Here is a 21,657-nt window from a genome sequence, read left to right as displayed (position 1 = left end):
AAGCGTCTTCAATTGATTTTAGGAAGAAGGCATCAATTACTGATGTGGTTTAAAGTAACTTTTTTTTTATTTATATTTATTCAGATTTTCTTTTCTATGTACATTCATTCAGTTAAAATATTATTGAGTGTCCAATCACAATCGATGACTTTTCACCTCAATTTTAAATACTAACAACTTTCTTTTATTTATGATACATTGTAGATGTCGCTATTTAGTGATTTCAAATGTCGGACGGGGAAGTAAATGTTGGTCCCAGTCTAACCTAGAGCGTTAAGTCGTTAGCTCAATCCAGGTGTAGGAGTCGTCTCCCTGGGTCCTGCCTCGGTGGAGTCGCTGTAGGCAGTTGGACTCACAATCCAAAGGTCGTCAGTTCGAATCCCGGGGTGGAAGGAAGCTAAGGTGTAAAAAGAGGTTTGCAATTGCCTCAACAATCAAGCCTTCGGACACCTAGTTTCGAGTAGGAACCTCGCAATCGAGAACGCCAAGGCAATGCTGTAGAGCGAATAATTTGATTTGATTTGATTTGGTAGAGGAAGAAGGATTATTAAATTTATGATAAATAATGTAGGGGAATCTAATCATCCATCAAATAATTATTAAAGTGAGAAGGCTGAAAGATAACGAAAATTGAAATTTTATATGAAAAAAATTGAACAATCTATTGACAACTTTATTGATTTCATTGAGTAACGTTTTTTGTTGCGTTTCTAGAGTTTTTTTTTGAAAAGGTCCTATAAACATATGAAAGACAATAGTTTATAGGTCCTTTTAAAAAAAAAACTCTGGATTTATTATGTACCTTGAGGGGAAAAAACTGAATGCATTATTTTAAATCTTGTTTTTTTTTTTACGGCAAAGTACCTGTTATAATGCGTTAAACAATTAATGATACTTTCTTTTATTGCGGAATTTTGGAATAAGAGCTTGAAATATGATATTTTTTTTTGCTCTACCCTCGAACTCGAGCAGAAACGAAAGGCAAAACTTTGAACAAATTTGTACTAGCCTTACTCAAAGATTCGATGGATTTTTTTTTCTGAGAAATTCGGAGAATCGAGTCTGGACTGTATCATTCTTCTATATAATGCCAAATCAGCTTACACATAAAAATAGGAAATCTTTCTCAGAAAACCTGTAATAAAAAAATTCTCAATAAAACCGATAAGATAAAGCTAACTGGCCATGTCGGTGCTGCAGAGCACTGTGGATACGCATATCATGTCAGAAGTAGTAAGTTCGTGCTTCAAGCTCACGTTATTCAATCCCCTTTAAGGTGGTTGGCGTTTTCCTCACCTTTATGTAGTAATTTTATTCAGAATAGCTGCAAAAATATCTGAGACACACTTTATATAATTTGATAATGAATCGATATGGCGATATGTGGATGTTGGTAAAAAGTTCAATTTTAGAGTGATTTTTAGCCATTTTTCAGTGTTTAAGGATAACAAAAAAAAAATAATAAAGCAGTCAAATTTGCAGAATAATTTAGGGTTTAACCGTATCAGAGTCTACTGCCTTAAGATAACCGGCATTGCAAAGATAGCGATTAACGAAGGCTACGGCCAAGTTTTGTTTGCAGTTCTAGTCTCGCATTTCGATAGTAAGCTTCAGCTGATATGGATCAATCACATCCAGGTAAATCTCATATTCACACGGATAGAAATCCTGTCCGGGAAATCGACAACATTGTTCTCGATTCGTTCTGAAATTCGTTTCAGAATGTTGTCGATCAGTCGTCCGGTAACATTTGCAACAAAATCGAGAACAATGTTGTCGATTTTGAGTGGTTACGGTTGGTGACGCCTGGTTCAAAACAAAACGCACGCAGCCATCCCGAACGGTTTAATCGGTTTTTGAATTGACCGTTGGTTTTGGTTTTTGAATTGACCGTTGGATATTTCTTTGGTTCAGTAAAACAGTTGATTCGTTTTTTTTATTTATAGAGGCAAATAATACATAATTAATTTAATAACTAATCTTTGTGTGTGTGTGTGTGTGTGTGTGTGTGTGTGTGTGTGTGTGTGTGTGTGTGTGTGTGTGTGTGTGTGTGTGTGTGTGTGTTAAGAATTTTGGAATTTGGGAATTTGTGAATTTGGGAATTTGGGATTTTGGGAATCTGGGAATTTGAGAATTTGGGAATTTAAGAAATTGGGAATATAGGAATTTGGGAATTTGAGAATTTGGGAATTGGAGAATTTAAGAACTTGGGAATTTAAGAATTTGGGGATTGAGGAATTTAGGAATTTGAGAATTTAGGAATTAAGGAATTTGAGAATTTGAGAGTTTGGGAATTTAAAAATTTGGAAATTGAGGATTTTGGGAATATGGAAATTTGGGAATTGGGGAATTTGTGATTTTGGGAATTTGGGAATTTAAGAATTTGGGAATTTGTGAATATGGGAATTTGGGATTTGGGATTTTGGGAATCTGGGAAATTGAAAATTTGGGAATTTAAGAATTTGGGAATTTGGGAATTCAGGAATTTAGGAAATTATGAATTTGGGATTTTGGGAATTTAAGAATTGGGGAATTTAGGAATTTAGGAATTTAGGAATTTATGAATATGGGAATTTGAGAATTTGGGAATTTAGGAATTTGGGAATTTAGGAATTTGGGAATTTAAGAATTTGGGAATTTGGGAAATTAAGAATTGGAGAATTGAGGAATTTGTGAATTTGGGAATTTAGGAATTTAGGAATTTAGGAATTTAGGAATTTAGGAATTTAGGAATTTAGGAATTTAGAAATTTAGGAATTAAGTAATTAAGGAATTTAGGAATTTATGAATTTGGGAATTTGGAAATTTGGGAATTCAGGAATTTGAGAATTGAGGAATTTAGGAATTTTGGAATTTAAGAATTTGGGAATTTAAGAATTTGGGAATTTGGGAATTTAGGAATTTGAAAATTTAGGAATTTAGGAATTTGGAACTTAAGAATTAAGGAATTTAGAAATTTAGGAACTTAGGAATTCAGGAATTTAGGAATTTAGGAATTCAGGAATTTTGGAATTTTGGAATTTTGGAATTTAGGAATTTAGGAATTTAGGAATTTAGGAATTGAGCAATTTAGGAATTTAGGAATTTAGGAATTTAGGAATTTAGGAATTTAGGAATTTAGGAATTTAGGAATTTAGGAATTTAGGAATTTAGGAATTTGGGAATTTAGGAATTTAGGAATTAAGGAATTTAGGAATTTAGGAACTTGGGAACTAAGGAATTTAGGAATTTAGGAATTTAGAAATTTAAGAATTTAGGAATTTAGGAATTTAGGAATTTAGGAATTTAGGAATTTAGAAATTAAGAATTTTAGGAATTTAGGAATTAAGGAATTTAGGAATTTAGGAATTCAGGAATTTAGGAATTCAGGAATTTAGGAATTTAGGAATTTAGGAATTTAGGAATTTAGGAATTTAGGAATTTAGGAATTTAGGAATTTAGGAGTTTAGGAATTTAGGAATTTAGGAATTTAGGAATTTAGGAATTTAGGAATTTAGGAATTTAGGAATTGAGAAATAAAGGAATTTTGAAATTTTTGAATAATTGAAGTTTTGAATTGTTAAATTATTAAATTTCTAAATTTTTGAATTTTTGAAATTTTGAATTTTAGAATTTTTGATTTTATTTTTAGGAATATGGGAATTTGAGAATTTAGGAATTTGGGAATTTGGGAATTTAAGAATTTGGGAATTTGGGAAATTAAGAATTTGAGAATTGAGGAATTTGTGAATTTGGGAATTTAGGAATTTGAGAATATAGGAATTTAGGAATTTGAGAATTTGAGAGTTTGGCAATTTGGGAATTTAAGAATTTGGGAACTTAAGAATTTGGGAATTTAGGAATTTGTGAATTTGGGAATTTGGGAATTAAAGAATTAGGGAATTAGGGAATTTGAGATTTTGAGAATTTGAGAATAACGGACTTTGAGAATTTTGGAATTTGAGAATTTGAGAATTTTAGAATTTTAGAATTTTAGAATTTTAGAATTTTAGAATTTTAGAATTTTAGAATTTTAGAATTTTAGAATTTGAGAATAACGGACTTTGAGAATTTTGGAATTTGAGAATTTGAGAATTTTAGAATTTTAGAATTTTAGAATTTTAGAATTTTAGAATTTTAGAATTTTAGAATTTTAGAATTTTAGAATTTTAGAATTTTAGAATTTTAGAATTTTAGAATTTTAGAATTTTAGAATTTTAGAATTTTAGAATTTTAGAATTTTAGAATTTTAGAATTTTAGAATTTTAGAATTTTAGAATTTTAGAATTTTAGAATTTTAGAATTTTAGAATTTTAGAATTTTAGAATTTTAGAATTTTAGAATTTTAGAATTTTAGAATTTTAGAATTTTAGAATTTTAGAATTTTAGAATTTTAGAATTTTAGAATTTTAGAATTTAGAATCACAGAATTTTAGAATTTTAGAATTTTAGAATTTTAGAATTTAGAATTTTAGAATTTTAGAATTTTAGAATTTTAGAATTTTAGAATTTTAGAATTTTAGAATTTTAGAATTTTAGAATTTTAGAATTTTAGAATTTTAGAATTTTAGAATTTTAGAATTTTAGAATTTTAGAATTTTAGAATTTTAGAATTTTAGAATTTTAGAATTTTAGAATTTTAGAATTTTAGAATTTTAGAATTTTAGAATTTTAGAATTTTAGAATTTTAGAATTTTAGAATTTTAGAATTTTAGAATTTTAGAATTTTAGAATTTTAGAATTTTAGAATTTTAGAATTTTAGAATTTTAGAATTTTAGAATTTTAGAATTTTAGAATTTTAGAATTTTAGAATTTAAGAATTTTAGAATTTTAGAATTTTAGAATTTTAGAATTTTAGAATTTTAGAATTTTAGAATTTTAGAATTTTAGAATTTTAGAATTTTAGAATTTTAGAATTTTAGAATTTTAGAATTTTAGAATTTTAGAATTTTAGAATTTTAGAATTTTAGAATTTTAGAATTTTAGAATTTTAGAATTTTAGAATTTTAGAATTTTAGAATTTTAGAATTTTAGAATTTTAGAATTTTAGAATTTTAGAATTTTAGAATTTTAGAATTTTTGAATTTTAGAATCATAGAATTTTAGAACTTAATACTACTATTACAATTTTGAAATTTTAGACTATTACAATTTGAACATTTTAGACTTTAAGAATTTTTAGAATATTCAAATTTTAGAATTTCAATCCTTAAATTTTACAAAATTTTATTGTTTAAAGATTAAAGAACTTTAGAATTATAGAATTTTAGATTTTAGTGTTTCAGTGTTTTTGAATTTTAGAAATTTTAAATTTCAAAATTTAAAGTTTCGAATTTCAAAATTTAATAATTCAAAGTTTTAAAATTTCATAATTTTTGAACTTCAAAATGTTAAAATTTTTAAATTTTAGGATCTTTGAATTTTAGAATTTTAGAAATTCTCAATTTAGAAGTATAAAAATTAAGAAATTTTGAAATTAAGAAATTGAGATGTTGAAAAATTTAGAATTTTCGAAATTTTCAATTAATTTAAATAAAAAAATATAGAATTTAAAAATTTCTTAACATTGGAATCATAGAATTTTAGAATCTCATATATATAAATATAGAATTGAAGAATTGAGGAAGCATAAATTTTGAGAATTTCTGTGTTTTGGAAATTTAGAATTTTAGAAATCTAGAAATGTAGAAATTCAGAAGAGTCTTGAATTTTTGAATAAAGGTTATTAAAATTTGAAAAGTATTGAGTTTTGGAATTTTAAAATTTAAGAATGAAATATTTTGGAATTTAATAATTTTATTATTTTGTAATTAAATAATTTTAAAATTACAGAATATTAGAATCTTAGAATTTTAGAATTTGGAATTAAATAATTTAAAATTTCAGAATTTGGAATTTTAGAATTTAATAAATTTGAAATTTCTGAATTATAGAATATTAGAGTTTTAGAATTTAATAGTTAAACAATTTCAGAATTTTTGAATCTATTTTTAATTTTTGAATTGTAGAATATTAGAACTGAAATTTTAGAATTTAATAAATTTGTAATTTCAGAATATTAAATAATTTTTTTAGAATTTAATCATTTTAAAATTTGTCGAATGTTATTTAAGAACTTTGGATTTTGGAATTTTAGAATTTTAAAATTTATTTAGAAATGTGTGTGTGTGTGAATTTCAAATTTAGCTTAAGAATCCTAGAATTTTAGAATTTAAAGTCTTGAGAGTTTTAAAAATTTAGAAATTTAGATTTTTAGAATTTTTGAAATAAGAATTGTAGAATTGAAGAATGTAAGATTACAGTTTTTGGTGGTAGAGTGTAATGTAGTGTGTGAGTGTGGGTATTCAGCGCCTTCTGCACGACCGAAGCTTGACCGCGATCGGCTCCACGATGCCAACGGAGCTCGAGTTCGGTTGATGCGACTTGTCCCGGGCCGCCTTTCTTGTCGTCGTGGTTCAATTTGAGGTGGCTGCAGAGGAGGAGGAGGAGGAGGAGGAGGAGGAGGAGGAGGAGGAGGAGGAGGAGGAGGAGGAGGAGGAGGAGGAGGAGGAGGAGGAGGAGGAGGAGGAGGAGGAGGAGGAGGAGGAGGAGGAGGAGGAGGAGGAGGAGGAGGAGGAGGAGGAGGAGGAGGAGGAGGAGGAGGAGGAGGAGGAGGAGGAGGAGGAGGAGGAGGAGGAGGAGGAGGAGGAGGAGGAGGAGGAGGAGGAGGAGGAGGAGGAGGAGGAGGAGGAGGAGGAGGAGGAGGAGGAGGAGGAGGAGGAGGAGGAGGAGGAGGAGGAGGAGGAGGAGGAGGAGGAGGAGGAGGAGGAGGAGGAGGAGGAGGAGGAGGAGGAGGAGGAGGAGGAGGAAAAAAAAATACTGCCCAGATGTCCTGCTGCAAACACCGATAACAACGTCGTTCCGGTACCGGGCTTAAAAGTGCTTTTGGAAGTGGCGAAATCATCTGTCCGGGAGAAGTCAAATGCGATCCGCACCGTTGTTTCTGACAAAAGTGCTCGGAAGGATCAGTACAGGTTCAGTTCTGGAATGAAAGACGGAACCGTTGCCAACAACCACCCTCGAGAACCTCACCTCCTCCTCCTTCTCTGTTTGAAGTTTCAAAGGGACGTCAATCAACGGCAGCACGGCAACGGCTCGTTGTTGATTTCCTCCCGCTGGCCAACATCTTCCTCGGCGGCCGTGGAGCAGGATGAGGAGGAGGTTCCGGCGATGGACCACTTTCCATCTACTCGAGGGTGGTCGTTGGCAACGGCTCCGTCTTTCATTTCAGAACTATACCTGTACTGGTCCTTTCGATCACTTGTCAGGCTGCGGTGCGGATCGACTTTGATTTTTCGCGGACAGGTGATTTCACCACCTCCGAAAGCACTTTTAATCTCGTCCCGGTTGACCGGAACGATTTTGTTGGCGGTCTTTGCAGCTGGACACTTGGGCAGCAATTGTTGCTGCCGAACTACACTTAATTTGGCACCCTCCGGAACCTGTTTTCGGGACACCGGCAACTTTTTTTTTTCTCCCGAATCACAAACAAACTGTCACGACGTTTGGGTTGACGTTTTGATTTAGGCTGCGTTTTGACAGTTGTTACGCTCCGTAAAATGGTGACGGAAAAAGTTGCATTTTCGAAAACAAAAGTTGCGCTTTCGAAAACAAAAGTTTTCGAAATCGAGGAGAATGTTTTCATTTTTGAAAACATTGTAAACGAAAATGAAAACAATCGATGTTATCGATTTTAAAACAATTTGTTTACGAATTTTCGGACAGGATTTCTATCCGTGCAGTCAATATCTTTTCAATTATATCCAATTTTACCAGGCACAAAATGCTCTAGTTGTAAGGCGGATCCCATAGTTGGTGTTCGAATGGCTTGCCTTATTTGCAAAAGATACGACCTCTGCGGAGAATGCCATTCGAAGAAACGTTTTAGTAGAAAGCACCGATCCTACCATCCGGTGCAGACAATTCTTCCACCGAACGAGATGGAGAGAAGTTTGAAGGATGTGCACCAGGATGAAATTCGAATCTTCCGATGTCCTTGCTGTGGGGACGATGAGCTCAACGTTCGCGAGTTGATTGGTCACTGTGGTAAGTATCACGCCAGTGGGCACGACCTTGTGCATTGCCCGATCTGTATTAGCGAGGAATGGCAAAGCGATGTATGGCAAAGTGAGCAAACGCGTAACATTTTGCGACACTTAAAATGGTTGCATTTCGATGAGAATGTGGATAGTTGGGATGAAGTTGAGAGTGAAGCGAGCAGTGATGAGGAAAAGAACTTGGAAGACATTGAAAGTGAAGGTAATGGGCTGAAAAAAGTATTTTCCTGAAGGATTATAATATTTCTATTTATTTTTAGACGAAAAATGTTGCATTTGTCAGGAATCGATGAAGGCGGAGGATTGTAGGAAGTTGACCTGTAGTCATTCTTACCATAGAGAATGTATAAATCAATGGTTGAGGGACAATAACAGCTGTCCAAACTGTCGTGCTGAAGTTTGAAGACAGTTTTGCCTTCAATAAAGCAACAAGTCCATGATACAATTTAAAAAAGAGTCACAACGCCATAGAGCAAAATCTGCAAAATTAACTTTTGTTGAATTTCATCAAATCTAAAAGATAATCACTACCCTGATAAGTCTTGTTGACTCTATAAATTCTCGTTCTCATTAACTACTCCCACAAACAGCCTCTTTTCGAGTAGGTAGGTTCTTCCACGAAGAAGCCAGCCCACCCACGGCAACAATTTCGCAGATTTTCCTCCCCGAAGCTGAGCATCCATGAATGAAATTTCCCAACCTTTTTCCCTTTCTAAACCACCCCCAAAAAGCATCAACACAGCCCGCCCAAAAAAAAAAAGCTAACTCTCGCCGCCGTCCGCCCACAACTTTTTGTTTTGAGTTATAAATAACTTGGCCGGCCCGAACCCACCATCATTTTCCCGGGGCAGAGCAAAAAAAAAAACACGGAGGAAATTCCTCCCATTGACGAACAAGGCAGCAGCAGGCAGAGAGAAAAGTGGCAGAGCAGCCATTTCAAGCTACTGCTGCAACGCCAAGGGGAAAAATCGATAATCCTGCCGGGGACCGGGGAAGGTCTGGCTGGCTGCCCCGGCACAGGGCCGATTTGCTGGGCAGGGGTGCCAGATTTATGATTTGAGTTTCATTACGATTATTTTTATGTATGTTTATTTTTGGTGAAATATAAACTAAAAACTCTGCATTCAAAATTATTTTTGTTTTTTTGTAATTTTTGTAATTTTTGTCACCTTTGTCACTTTTGTCATTTTTGTAATTTTTGTAATTTTTGTCATTTTTGTCATTTTTGTCATTTTCGTCATTTTTGTCATTTTTGTAATTTTTGTAATTTTTGTAATTTTTGTAATTTTTGTAATTTTTGTCATTTTTGTCATTTTTGTCATTTTTGTCATTTTTGTCATTTTTGTCATTTTTGTCATTTTTGTCATTTTTGTCATTGTCATTTTTGTCATTTTTGTCATTTTTGTCATTTTTGTCATTTTTGTCATTTTTGTCATTTTTTGTCATTTTTGTCATTTTTGTCATTTTTGTAATTTTTGTAATTTTTGTAATTTTTGTCATTTTTGTCATTTTTGTCATTTTTGTCATTTTTGTCATTTTTGTCATTTTTGTCATTTTTGTCATTTTTGTCATTTTTGTCATTTTTGTCATTTTTGTCATTTTTGTCATTTTTGTCATTTTTGTCATTTTTGTCATTTTTGTCATTTTTGTCATTTTTGTCATTTTTGTCATTTTTGTCATTTTTGTCATTTTTGTCATTTTTGTCATTTTTGTCATTTTTGTCATTTTTGTCATTTTTGTCATTTTTGTCATTTTTGCCATTTTTGTCATTTTTGTCATTTTTGTCATTTTTGTCATTTTTGTCATTTTTGTCATTTTTGTAATTTTTGTCATTTTTGTCATTTTTGTCATTTTTGTCATTTTTGTCATTTTTGTCATTTTTGTCATTTTTGTCATTTTTGTCATTTTTGTCATTTTTGTCATTTTTGTCATTTTTGTAAAAAAAAAAAATATAAAAATTTAAATAACAAGCCATAGTCTTCACATTTAAATGAAAAAAGTGCATTTTACACTAGTTCAGTTGTTTTGCAATCATTAGTTTTCAAAAAATTTAAGATCTTACAAAAACAAAAATTGTATCGAAAAAAAGATTTTGCATCGAAAATTTTCTAAAAATCTTAAGATTTTTTAATAAACCCAAATATGCTAAAAATGATTTTAAACACAGGAGAATGTATTTTAATTTGATTTCAGCTGGTTGCACTTGAATTTTCATTGCAATTTTGAAGTTTATTGTAAAAATATTTTTTTGACCCCTGATTTTTCGGGCCAATTTTGAAGAAGGGGGGGGGGGTGACAAAAACTTTTAAAATATTTGTACCAACCTAATTAGAAAAAAAGCTTAACAAGACAATTTTATGTTTTCAAAAAAAATCGATGATACTACAATTAGCTCAAAGTAAATGCATACATTAAACAAAATAAAAACTAAAATAAATTAAAATTACAAAACAAAAAATACACAATTGCTGGCACCCCTGCCCACACAAAAACTGTGCGGGGAAGGGATGGCATCCATTTTCGGGGTGGAAAGCCACACCACCCTAAAAACGGTTTCGGCAGGGTGAAAAAATGCTCCCAGCCACCACTCTCGTAACGGGGTGGCCGGGAAACGCGCATTAGGCGGCATATGTTTACCACCCCCTCCCAAGAAAAAAAGAAAACGTTTCTTTAAACTCACCTTTTCCGCTTGCGATTTCTATCCATTTTGAAAGTTATCCATTGTTAAGCGCCAAACACTAAAATGTGCACAATTTCTTCTTGATTTTCACTTGGGCTTTTCCCTTCACCTCAAAAGTGTTAGGTTTTGCTTATCCGGCCACACGGGACACACGACCGCACTACTCGACCATTCTCTCGGAAATACGCGCCACGGCGACGATTCCGTCCAACCCTGCCCGTCCGCCGTGTTTCGCCGGGATATCGGAAAAAGGATGAGTTGCCGTTGTTGTGTTGGAAAATGCTACCCCTCATTTTCCGAGCACCACTACCACCCCACGATGCGCCCTCTCCCTCTCTCTTTGTGATACTGGGTGCAACCTTTCCCTCATTCTACTTTGCACAAACAAGAAGCATTTTTCCCGTCTCTCCCACATTTAGAGCTCAGGCGCATCAGCGTTGTTGCGGGTAAACATAAACAGAATTTTCCCTCGCGATGGAGCGGCTGCAACATATGTGAGTGGGTGTGGGTGGGTGTGAGGGGGAGAGGAAGTTGTTTTCAGGATTGACCGCTGGTTGGGAAAGTAGCGCTGTAGGATTGAGGAGAACATGGTTTTTTGGCGGGAATTCTACAGAGTGTTTGAAGCCTAATTTTCAGAATTTGATTATTTTATAAATTTCCCGGGAATTCACGGAATTCAAACGGAAGTATACATTATCTTAATTTTTTGGATCCATTTTTTTAAATGCTCTAGAAAAAATTAAGAAACTCAATTACTATCAAGTTTTAATTCTGATAATATTAGTTTCTGAAGCAACTGGAAATAGACCTTGCTTAATGAAAATAAACTTTTACAATCCAGGTAAACTTTTTAAAGAATAATAGGATATAGTATAAATAACATTTAAATCCTTTAACGCCAAAGCAAAATTGAGATTTTTTACGTTTTTGTTTACCATGATTAAATTAGATGAAAATTGAATTGCTATCATTAAATATTTCAAATAAGTTTTTGCAAGAAGAATTACTTCAATTCGTTCAAAAAATTTCAATTTAAAGTAAAAGTATTATGGAGCACTGTTGCAACAATGGGTGTTAGGCGTGTATCGTTCTTTTTGCGACAAGACTCCGCCTCCCGGGTCTCCTAAGTGTGAAGGTATGGCAAGGGGAGAGGGCACCGAATACCTATATTAACACTTAGAATTTTTGCGTCTGCCTTGGGATTCGAACCGCCGACCTCTGGATTGTGAGTCCAGTGCGCAGTCCGATTGATCCACACAGGCAGACGCTCTACAAAATACTTTAAACATAAATAAAGTTATGTTACTGTCAAATTATTTTTAATAATTAAACATGCGGGAAATTTTTGTTCCGGTCTGTGGTCCAAACATTTAATGTTTAAGTAATTAAAAATAGTTTATTTGAAAATAAATGCAAAAATAAACTAGGGCGTTTATTTTTCCCGGGATTTGGATTTCCCGGGAAACGGGAAAAATATTTTTGAAATCCCCGGGAAATCTCGGGATCCCGGGATTTTTTTAAAACAGTAATAAAATTTATGTTTTCATTATATTTGCATGATTTTCAAGCTTAAAATCATAGAATTAGCTCAATACTATCACAGTAAAAAAAACATGGTAAAAGCACATCTTTTATGTCAGAAAAAAAGCTTTAATTTTACCTCTAATAATGTGTAAATTTACATCTGGCAGACGCTAGGAAAAACTATCTGTAATCCTAAAAAAATATCAAACCATCGATAGTTATATCTGGCTTACTAAGTTCGCGCCCCAACCCGCACGGCCAACTCGCCGCTGTGAAAACTTTATAATCAAAGCCGATGTAGCTCTATGTACCGTATATGCAGTAAATACAGTATATAATGTAAGGACCACATAGAGGTTCATTGGCTTTGATCATCTAGTTTTCACAGCGACGAGTTACCAGCGATATAACCATCGCTGGTTTAATATTTTTTTAGGATTACAGATATTTTTTCCTAGCGTCTGCCAGATGTAAATTTAAACATTTTTACAGGTAAAATTAAAGCTTTTTTCTGACATAAAAAATGTACCCCTTTTTAGATGTTATTTTACCATGTTTTTTTTACTATGATATTCATTGGTGCTAATCCACACTTCAATCTAATTAAGAATAGTCGTTTTTAAATAGCTTGATAGATTTTGTTTTTGTTCTTTGTAGTGCCTTGGTTTCATATCTAATGATTCAAATTAATAAATACATTTTTTTTATTTTTTTATATGTCATGACTAGAAAAGCATAAAAAAATCTTTTTAAATGTCTTAAATAACAAATAAAAAGACAACATATAAAATTATACTAGTTAAATTTTAGATAGGTTGAGATACTCATGTTTTGTATAAAAAATATTAAACAAATTATCTTAAAGTCATAACCGCCAACTAGGGAAATTTGGGACTACAGTCTTAATAGGTACAGAAGATTTTAAAGCAATTAATTTGGAGATCGATGTACTAATTGTTTTGGTTTGTTCCTGTTTGAACTGAAATCAATCAAAAAAATAAAAACGTTATGCAAAAAAAATACTAAAACAGCTGTCTTAATTCGATACAATCGTCTTAATTTGCCAAAATATATAAAATTTATAAAACATGTTTAAAATTTTAGGCAATTTGCGGATCTCCTTTGTAAGTCAAATGAATGCTGATACCTATATACTGCCGTTTTACGGCGATATGATGTATACGCCATAGAGGTGATTTTGCTGTAGACACGATTTTCTGTTTTTGTTCATTTTTTCAATTTAAAATGACTAATTTGAGATCTGCTCTGTAGAAACTGTTAAAAAGAACAATAAAAATGTGGCCCCTACTAAATTTCTTGTTTTTTCTTATTCTCTACGATTTTAAACCACAAACATCATTTGGCCGTAAAAATAGCAATAAAAAATCACTACTTTTCCTGCCCAATGATGTATGTATACATTGCTCGATCAAAGCGGTCAAAGCTGGCTTTATTTTTTGTGCCAGCTATTTTGATAGCTGAGTGGATCCCGTAATGCATTGTTCACGTGGATACTTTAAGGGGGGGAGGAGGTATTAGGGAGCGTTCTTTCATTACGTAATGCAATGGGGGGGGGGGTCGGAGGCCGTGTTACGCTCCATACAAATTTTTTAAAAATTGTATGGAAATTTTGTTACGAGGGGGGGGGGGGTCTAAAAATCCGTTTTTTTGCGTTACGTAATAAAAGAACGCTCCCTTAGCGATTGTCTATGCTCCATAAACACATTTTTTGCATGAACAATTGTCACCAAAAATTTTCAAAAAGGTGTCTACGTGAATGTGGCTAAGGTTTCATCCATTAAGTACGTCACATTAAAATCAGTCAAAATTTACTCCACCCACCTTTGTCACGATTTCCCTATGCTTTTAACACGCAACATCACGCTTTCTCAAAACCCCCCTCTTCCCTCAGAACGTGACGTCTTTTATGGATGATGCCTAATGGAACTCCCCTTAAGAATGAAATCGAAATAATGTAATAAAATATTGCCCAGTCTTGATTTGGTCCCAAAACCTCAAATCAACATTCAAACAGTATTGAATTTGACTTCTATCAATTCTCAATGTATACATACATCATGATGAGTAAAATTGGCGTATACATCATTGTTTGTTTGCTTAATAAAATGGGCCCCACAGCAGTTTTTTGAAAAATTCTTTCGTCAGGAGGTAGCTTTTAAGATTCTTTATCAGACTGTACAATAAAATTGAAAATGTCCAAAATGGCGTATACATCATATCGCCGTAAAACGGCAGTATAGTTTGAATAGGTCCTATTAGGTTTTACGCCGTGACGTCATTTGACAGCTCGTGTGCACTGTTTACATGGTCTTCGTCGATTGTCGACGAATTTTCCCGAACAAAATCGACGACCGCATCGAACTGTGCTAAGTCCTTGTAAACAGTGCACTCCTTCTAACCTCCAAATCGAGTCGTCGTAAAACCTAATTATTATCCGCGTACCACCAAACCGAAGTGCGCATCTCTTCTGTTGCGCGAAAAAATCTGTTGCGCCGTACAAAAATTGGGTGTTTGTCGTAAGTGTGTACATCAGCCTGTGGCCCTACAGGTTTTGACAGGTTACACTCGTATTTTGATTTTTGTCTGCCTTCACAATAACATATGAAAACACAAAAGCTTATAGAACATAAAAAACCCAATGCTTATTTTTTTGTTTTTATCATTGTTCATCTATTTCCACAACAAAAACTGAATTTCCAAACAAAAATCCCGGGCATTTTGTCCCGGGAATTCCCGGGATGGACGCACTAAAATATTCTATGTACAATGAAAAAGTTTACATGTCAATCGTACAAGTTTTATCATCGAAAATTTAAACTAACAAAAAAATCTGTGATCTATGAATTTACATGCGACAATGTAGTATGATCAGATGATCACATTAATTTAACCTTGTACAACAAGGTGAGTTTCGTTCTGAAATTCACCAAAAATCAGGTTTTCAACAAATTTCCAAATCTTCAAAAAAATGAAATTTTAAAAGCATTGGAATTGGAATTGGAATGAATTCTTAAAATTTTAGAAAATTTCAGGGTTGGAAGTTTGACTTGTTTAATGTAACCTTGCCAACGTTTAAAAAAAGTTATTTTTCTGGGGTTAACTTTGGCTTTCAAACTAACATTTTTCGATATTATAGGTAAAAATAAGTATGCAGTAATTTTTGCTATGTCCCAGACTCTACCTCTACGCATTTTCTTACAAAAATGTGAAAAACAAGCAAAACATTGAAAAAAGTGATTATAAAAACATGAAAGAACTAAAAAGACAAAAGTTTATGATAGTAGATGGTAGAATAATTCTAATTGAGATAAACAAAAGTTTCTCAAAACGACCTCCTGGAAAGGGGAAAAAATCGAAAAAAAAACTATCATTAGAGGGTTAACTAAAATCATTTTCTTGGAGTTTTATTTTAGGTATATCTCCTAAAGGGCCCGTTCACAAATCAAACATAGAGCCTAGATTTAGATGACCGTGGGACCATCCTCACCGGTGTCCATATCCATCGCCCTATCTTATCACCGTCACCGGCTACAACTGATAAGAACACTTGTTCGACCCAGTGAGGCCCCAAGGTGGGGCACGATCGTAGCCCAGTACGGTTCGAGCAGCAGGTGCAAAACGGTCGGAACATTTGGACTCCGCGGCGCCGCACGTGGATTAAGGTGTGACACTTTTATTTTAAACAGATTGATTTTTGTGACAGTGATTAAAAAAGGAAGAACTTTGCCAAAGGTTTGTCGAATCTGCAGAATAAGTGAAAATCAAAATTGTTTGCTGATTGGATTATGATTTTCTAGTAAAGGAATACAAAGTATTACAAGGTTAGTGAAAATCCAAAATGGCGGTTATGCATTGAGTTTATTTTTTCAACGTGCAATTCATAACATTTATGGGAAACAATTTTGTTTCTAAATTTAGGTGAAAGACTTCGTTTAAACTTAAAGCAACGTGACAGGTTCGAGATTTTCTAACACTCGATAGTTATCTATTAACTAAGCCAAATTTCGACATGGATTTAAGGTTGCCAGATAATGGTGTTATGAGTAATGCTGGCTTTTTTCCACGGAATGCCACAGTCTAGTCACAACCACAGGAAAAAAAGTGAACGTATCAGTGAAATCTATGAATTGCGAGCGCGCGCAGTCCGATAAGATAACGACAGGAGCAAACAAATTTAGCAATTCCCTCTATGTGTGCGCGGAAGGTGAAAGCAGTTACTGAAATTATTTAATGTTTGTTAATTGTCTCGATACAGTTTTCAGTTGTTGATGAAATACTGTATTGATAAATCTAATCGCAGGTTAAATTTGCGTTTGTGTATTGTTTTTAAAGTCCTGTTTTAATGTGAATACCGTCGACATATTTTCAACATGCAACATTGTCTATTAAAGATTTAATTTTAGAATATGGTCCGTAAATTCAATGATTTTGGCAGAAACCGAAAAAAAAACTTCCCTGGTTAAAGTTTACCCTTATCCTAGGATTTTCTTGTTTGCCGTCAGTTGTTTAGTAAAATATACCTAAACTTCATTAGAATTATTTTTTTTAGTCCAAAAGAGACATTACAAAGTGGCTTTCTTCTTAAATAACATGAAATTTGCTTTCTACAAAGCATCATTTTGCAGTAAAGTATTATTTTGTGACAACCGTTAGATTGTAAATTCAAATAAAATACTAAATAAAAACAACTACCTTAAAACACACCCAAAGTTAAAGAACGAGGGGATAGTCCTCACGAAAAGAAACGTGAGGAAAGTGCTATTTTGCGAGAGTATAGTCCTCTTGCGTGTTCATTCGTTCATTGAAACAGTTCATGCTATTGAGTGGCTTACATGGACAAATGACCGCCACTTAGTCACCGAACCGTGGTGGCCCATACGGCAAAGGCACGGTTCAATATGCCGAAAGTCTTGGGTTCGAGTCTCGGTACCGATATTTTTTTATAGATGAACTTTTTTTGAAGATGAACCCATGAGTAAAGTACTATCGGTAATTTCGGGATTTATCCTCTCAGTCCGCACACAGTACCATTTTACTACCGAATCGTGCTCTTTATACTCTCGTATGCCGATGTCCAGTTCTGGGTGCATAATTTATCAAATTTATTAAATCTTCAACTAAATCAAAACTATAGAAACAGTGACTAATAGTCCCGAGATATCAAAATTGATCGCCTTTAGCTAGAATTACAGTCATGACCTCATACACCTTGATATAAACTACTGTGCCACTCAGCCAAACCTAACGTTACAGTCACTATCACGCAAACCGCATTGAAAAAGTGACTTATCTTATCAGCTCAAGTGTCCCCCTCTCCAGCCAGCGTTTTGGTCGTTTATGCCACCACAACCTTTAGCAAACTTCCACTTGTGCAATCATAATATAAGCAATGCGTTCCCCGAAATCGATTACCTTTTCCCGGAATATCAATAATATGACATGCATTTCACAATTTCCAGGTTAATCACACACAACGATGAATTCCAAAGCGGCACTGCTGCCGCTGATTGCGATCCTGCTGGGTGCACTCGTCGAGTACGCCCACGGTCAGGAAAATGTCCAAACCCGCGTTGCACCGTCCCTCATCGAATGCTACAACCGACCGGAACTGTTCGAACGAGACGAACGGCTTCCGATGACGATGAACATGCTGATCGAGCTGATCCGGAAGGTCGAGGACGTCCCGGAGTACCGGGTGGACATCCGTCAGCTGACGATCGCTCTGCTGCATCGGTTCCGCCAGGATGGTATCGTGCGGGCGTCCGGGGTGCAGAACATTGCTGGAGTGCTTCCGTTCAGTCCGAGTGGGTTCCACTTTACCAAGCATCGTATTCTGTTCTCGCGTTTGCTGCCCGGAAATGCGCTGGGATTCCCGAACGCAACGCTGACGGCCCAGGAGCGGTGTGCCCTCCACTTTATGATGTCCAGCTCGATCGACACGATGATCCGCGGAGATGAAGGTCAACGATGCTCGCAGCTGTCCCAGTATCGTGCCGCTCGTGTTCCTCGTGAACTGGACATGAAAGACAAGTCCAAGCTGCGGTCCAACTACCTTGGCGACATCGAGATGCTCGCTCAGCCGGAAATGAATCAGATCCGCAAGCAGATCAAGAAGCTGAAGCAATCGGCTCGACTTGAGATGGGCGAGGACGAGGAACAGGCGGGAGAAGATGAGGCGGATTTGGCTGCAGTTGCAGATGAGGAACCAGAAGCCGTGGAAGATCAGGAGCAAGATCCAGAGCATGAATTGAGCGCGGATACCTCGCTGGTGGATATTGCTTCGAACGCGATCAGCGCTTGTCCGGTAGAGAATGGTGTGGTGTCCACCCGTTGGGGAACCGTGTCCGCAGGAACCGTTCTCGCTGGCATTGCAGCTGGTTTGGAGCCTCAATCTGTTCAGCTGCGTGATTTGATGCCAAGAAGTGGTCAGATGCGTAGTCAAATCCGTTCCCGTCAGCAGGTACAACCGATGCGTGTTGACAATCTCTGGGCAGCTACGATTTCCGGTGACCTGGCTGAAGTAACCCTGCTGCACGTTCCATCATCACCGAACAACATCCAGGTCGGTGCAGCTGGAGCTTGGAATCATACTGTCTCCCCACGATGGTTCTTCTTGAGCCAACGTACGGCGCTGGAGATGACCGACGCCGAGATTCGCGGAGGTATCGACGGACTCGTGCTGGCGACCAACATCGCTGAATGGCGCAATCGTGCCAACACCCTCAGACTGAGCCAGCTGCTGGACATGTACTACTCCGAGCGGGGTGTGTTTGGCTCGCCGATGCGATCATGCAATCGTCGCGATCAATTCTCCACGGTAGCACCTATCCAAACCATGCGCGATCAGGCGGCTGCTTTCAGCAACATTCTAGACAAGGAGATGCAGATGGCCTTCACGGTCGACCAGAACGCAATCATCCAATTCTCCGGATCGGCGGCAGATGCGTTGGCATCTTATGTTCGTAAGTTCTTAAGATCATCATTACGGAGGGTGAATTAGCTAACACTTGATTATTTTCAGCATCCAACCTTAACGATCCGTCTTGTGAAGCAACGTCCATAACTCCTAACGATGATACTGTTTGGCGAACTGCTGCCGATCTGTTCATATACATCGACATGTCGTGGCCATACAACGATATCTACTCCGTCGTCGGGTTAGTATAGAGAGGACCAGAGTATCTCTGCGGTACTAACATGGTAATGATTTCAGAAACTTGTTGGATGGCGTAGACGTTGGACGCTTTGGTACCCGCTACACGGTTTTAAGCGCTCAAACTGGAGAAGTGATTGTCAACAGTACCCTGTTCCTGGCCGACTTCCACTCGACCTTCACGCTGGCGTTGTATCAAACACGTGAGTATTTTTAAAAAGTTAATTTCCCGAACATCTGTAATGACCCTTCAATCAACTTCCAGTCCAATCCGGCCTCAACTTGCCCAACGTGATCCGCAGTCTACGCGAGCACAGTGTCCAGCTGATGACTACGGAACGGCAAACCGCCAGCATGAGTGGTCGCTCGAAGATCGGTCTTGTAATGCCCAATACGGCAGCCGTAAGTGAAGGGGACAGCAACTGGGCCGTCCAACAGTTGGCTATTCTGCGCGAAGAAGTACCGGATCTTCGCATGTTGTTCTTCGCCGGAGGCAGCCATACGAGATTCAACCGATTCGTTCGCGAAGAGAGTCGGGACGTATTCCCGCTGCGTGAGCTGGGATCCGGAGCGGTTATCGACGCCGTCAACGTGCAGACTCTACCGGTGATCCAGCGCATCCAGCGTGAACCACGCCGTATTGTGAACCCTCGTTGCGGAGGTGACTGGGTTCAGGCTGACTGGGGATCGAACACGATCAACCAGTACGTGGAACCGCAGGGGGTTGTGTTTTACCGGCTGCATCCAAACTACTTCTTCCGAGCGGGTGAAAACCGACGAATTCGCATTCAGGGACATGGCTTCGCACCGCTCACGGTGTGCCAATCTCGATGGGTTCAACTGCCAAGGTAATTCCAACAACCTCAGCTTTCACTTCATTGCAAGACCTAACCTAAACCCCTTACATAGATCCAACGCCACCCAGAACATGGACGTCATCAACTGCCGGGTCGTCAACTCCGACTCGGTAGACATCGATCTGTCCAATGCGTGCGATGGCCACACCGTTATCCACAGCTGTCCGCCACTCTTCTTCTCGGTGGAGTTTGCAGTGCGTTCCCAGCAGAATGGCTTCAGATGTACGGACAACGAGTGCCGTTTCCCGGATATGGCCCGCTTTGCGGTAATGGCGGACAACCTGGGCTGTTTCAGCAGTGCCGGAAAGGTGATCAGCTCGTTGGTGGTGCTGTTCGTGGCTTTGGTGGCAGTTTTCTTCAGACAGTAGACAGTATTTAAGATTTAGATTTACACCCGTTGTACAATCCGTCTTTGTCGTGACAAACCAATAGTGGTTCATACAATAGAGTCAGCGTTCCATAAACGGTTACGATTTTCTGTATTTCATTTCATTGTATTTTTAGAATTTAAATAAAGATAAGGTTTCCCGGAAAACTGTTCTCGTATAGTATTCAATTCCCTTTGAACACCAATTTACACCTCCCGCACACATCATAGAAAAAAAGTAGGGGAAATATACCCATTTTAATCAGTCTAAGCCGTTCGACCAATTCTCATCACTTTTGCCGTTTTGCGCTATTAAATCAACATTTTCAGATGTATCAACAACGAAGAGTTGCTTGCTCACTTTTGTTTGAGCTATTTATTACTTTGGAACAGTCAAAAACACTTTATGAAAGCTGTAATTCATGATCGAAGTGCTGATAGGCCGATAATAGAAATAGGCTGAGAAATGGTATATTTCCCCTAATCTCTATATTTTCGAAAATTATTTCCCGGTTTATTCATCAGTATTTTTGGATGTTTGGATTAAACTTTGTCCATACATTCCCTGTGTCAAAAGAAGCTATTTTGCAACATTCGTTTTTCCATACAAGTCTCTAGACAATCGTGGGGGCTGGTCATACAAAATGGGTATGAGCAATACTCTACGTAATCGGTCTTTTTTTTACTTTAAATTTTTGTATTTTTTAATCCGGCTGCAAGAAGCCATTTTGCATCATTAGTTTGCCAATATAATTTTCCATACAAATTTGGCAGCTGCCCATACAAAAATGTTATATGAAAATTCAAAAATCTGTCTCTTTTGAAGGAATTTGTTGATCGATTTGGTGTCTTCGGCAAAGTTGTAGGTACGGATAAGGACTACACTGAAAAAAATTATAAACGGCAAGTTTCTTTGATTATTTTTAATTTCACTTATTGTCACTTTAACTTGATTTGCAATTAAAAACACCTTTTTTAT

At 36.2% G+C, this 21,657-nt stretch overlaps 3 protein-coding genes across 7 annotated transcripts in view; 2 read left to right on the top strand and 1 right to left on the bottom strand.

The window, feature by feature from the left end:
- Nucleotides 1–11,014, bottom strand: part of LOC120415142 (protein charlatan) — a 68,547-nt gene extending 57,533 nt beyond the window's left edge. For 2 of the 3 annotated variants that reach the window (XM_039576569.2, XM_039576574.2), the window contains exon 1: nucleotides 10,757–11,014. The gene's annotated coding sequence lies outside the window, so the exon portion shown is untranslated. The remainder of the gene's footprint in view (nucleotides 1–10,756) is intronic. The other variant, XM_039576576.2, reaches the window with a different exon arrangement.
- Nucleotides 854–9,409, top strand: LOC120415146 (E3 ubiquitin-protein ligase Kcmf1-like). 2 transcript variants are annotated; one of them, XM_052707867.1, is made up of 3 exons: nucleotides 854–1,638; nucleotides 7,796–8,065; nucleotides 8,337–9,409. In XM_052707867.1, the coding sequence occupies exons 1-3, from the start codon at nucleotides 1,620–1,622 to the stop codon at nucleotides 8,477–8,479; spliced, it is 432 nt and encodes a 143-aa protein (XP_052563827.1). In that variant the 5' UTR covers nucleotides 854–1,619; the 3' UTR covers nucleotides 8,480–9,409. The 2 variants fall into 2 exon arrangements, with proteins under 2 accessions (XP_052563827.1, XP_039432515.2); XM_039576581.2 differs by having other exon boundaries at nucleotides 858–1,638; nucleotides 7,796–8,278.
- Nucleotides 11,015–15,821: 4,807 nt separating the features above from the next.
- Nucleotides 15,822–20,846, top strand: LOC120415119 (uncharacterized). 2 transcript variants are annotated; one of them, XM_039576537.1, is made up of 6 exons: nucleotides 15,822–15,963; nucleotides 17,761–19,263; nucleotides 19,323–19,458; nucleotides 19,515–19,657; nucleotides 19,720–20,302; nucleotides 20,364–20,846. In XM_039576537.1, exons 2-6 carry the CDS (start codon nucleotides 17,778–17,780, stop codon nucleotides 20,677–20,679), a joined length of 2,664 nt encoding a protein of 887 aa, XP_039432471.1. In that variant the 5' UTR covers nucleotides 15,822–15,963; nucleotides 17,761–17,777; the 3' UTR covers nucleotides 20,680–20,846. The 2 variants fall into 2 exon arrangements, with proteins under 2 accessions (XP_039432471.1, XP_039432472.1); XM_039576538.2 differs by having other exon boundaries at nucleotides 15,900–16,122.
- Nucleotides 20,847–21,657: the final 811 nt, after the last annotated feature.

Source organism: Culex pipiens, chromosome 2 (assembly GCF_016801865.2).
Source record: "Culex pipiens pallens isolate TS chromosome 2, TS_CPP_V2, whole genome shotgun sequence".
In the NCBI taxonomy this organism is placed as follows: Eukaryota; Metazoa; Arthropoda; class Insecta; order Diptera; family Culicidae; genus Culex; species Culex pipiens.
This window is presented reverse-complemented; position numbering and strand designations above follow the sequence as displayed.

Coding starts and splice junctions, on each gene's coding strand:
- LOC120415119 (XM_039576537.1), top strand. CDS start 17,778: ATGAATTCCAAAGCGGCACTGCTGCCGCTGATTGCGATCCTGCTGGGT. Junction 19,459..19,514: donor GATATCTACTCCGTCGTCGG/GTTAGTATAGAG, acceptor TAATGATTTCAG/AAACTTGTTGGATGGCGTAG. Junction 20,303..20,363: donor CGATGGGTTCAACTGCCAAG/GTAATTCCAACA, acceptor CCCCTTACATAG/ATCCAACGCCACCCAGAACA.
- LOC120415146 (XM_039576581.2), top strand. Junction 8,279..8,336: donor GGAAGACATTGAAAGTGAAG/GTAATGGGCTGA, acceptor ATTTATTTTTAG/ACGAAAAATGTTGCATTTGT.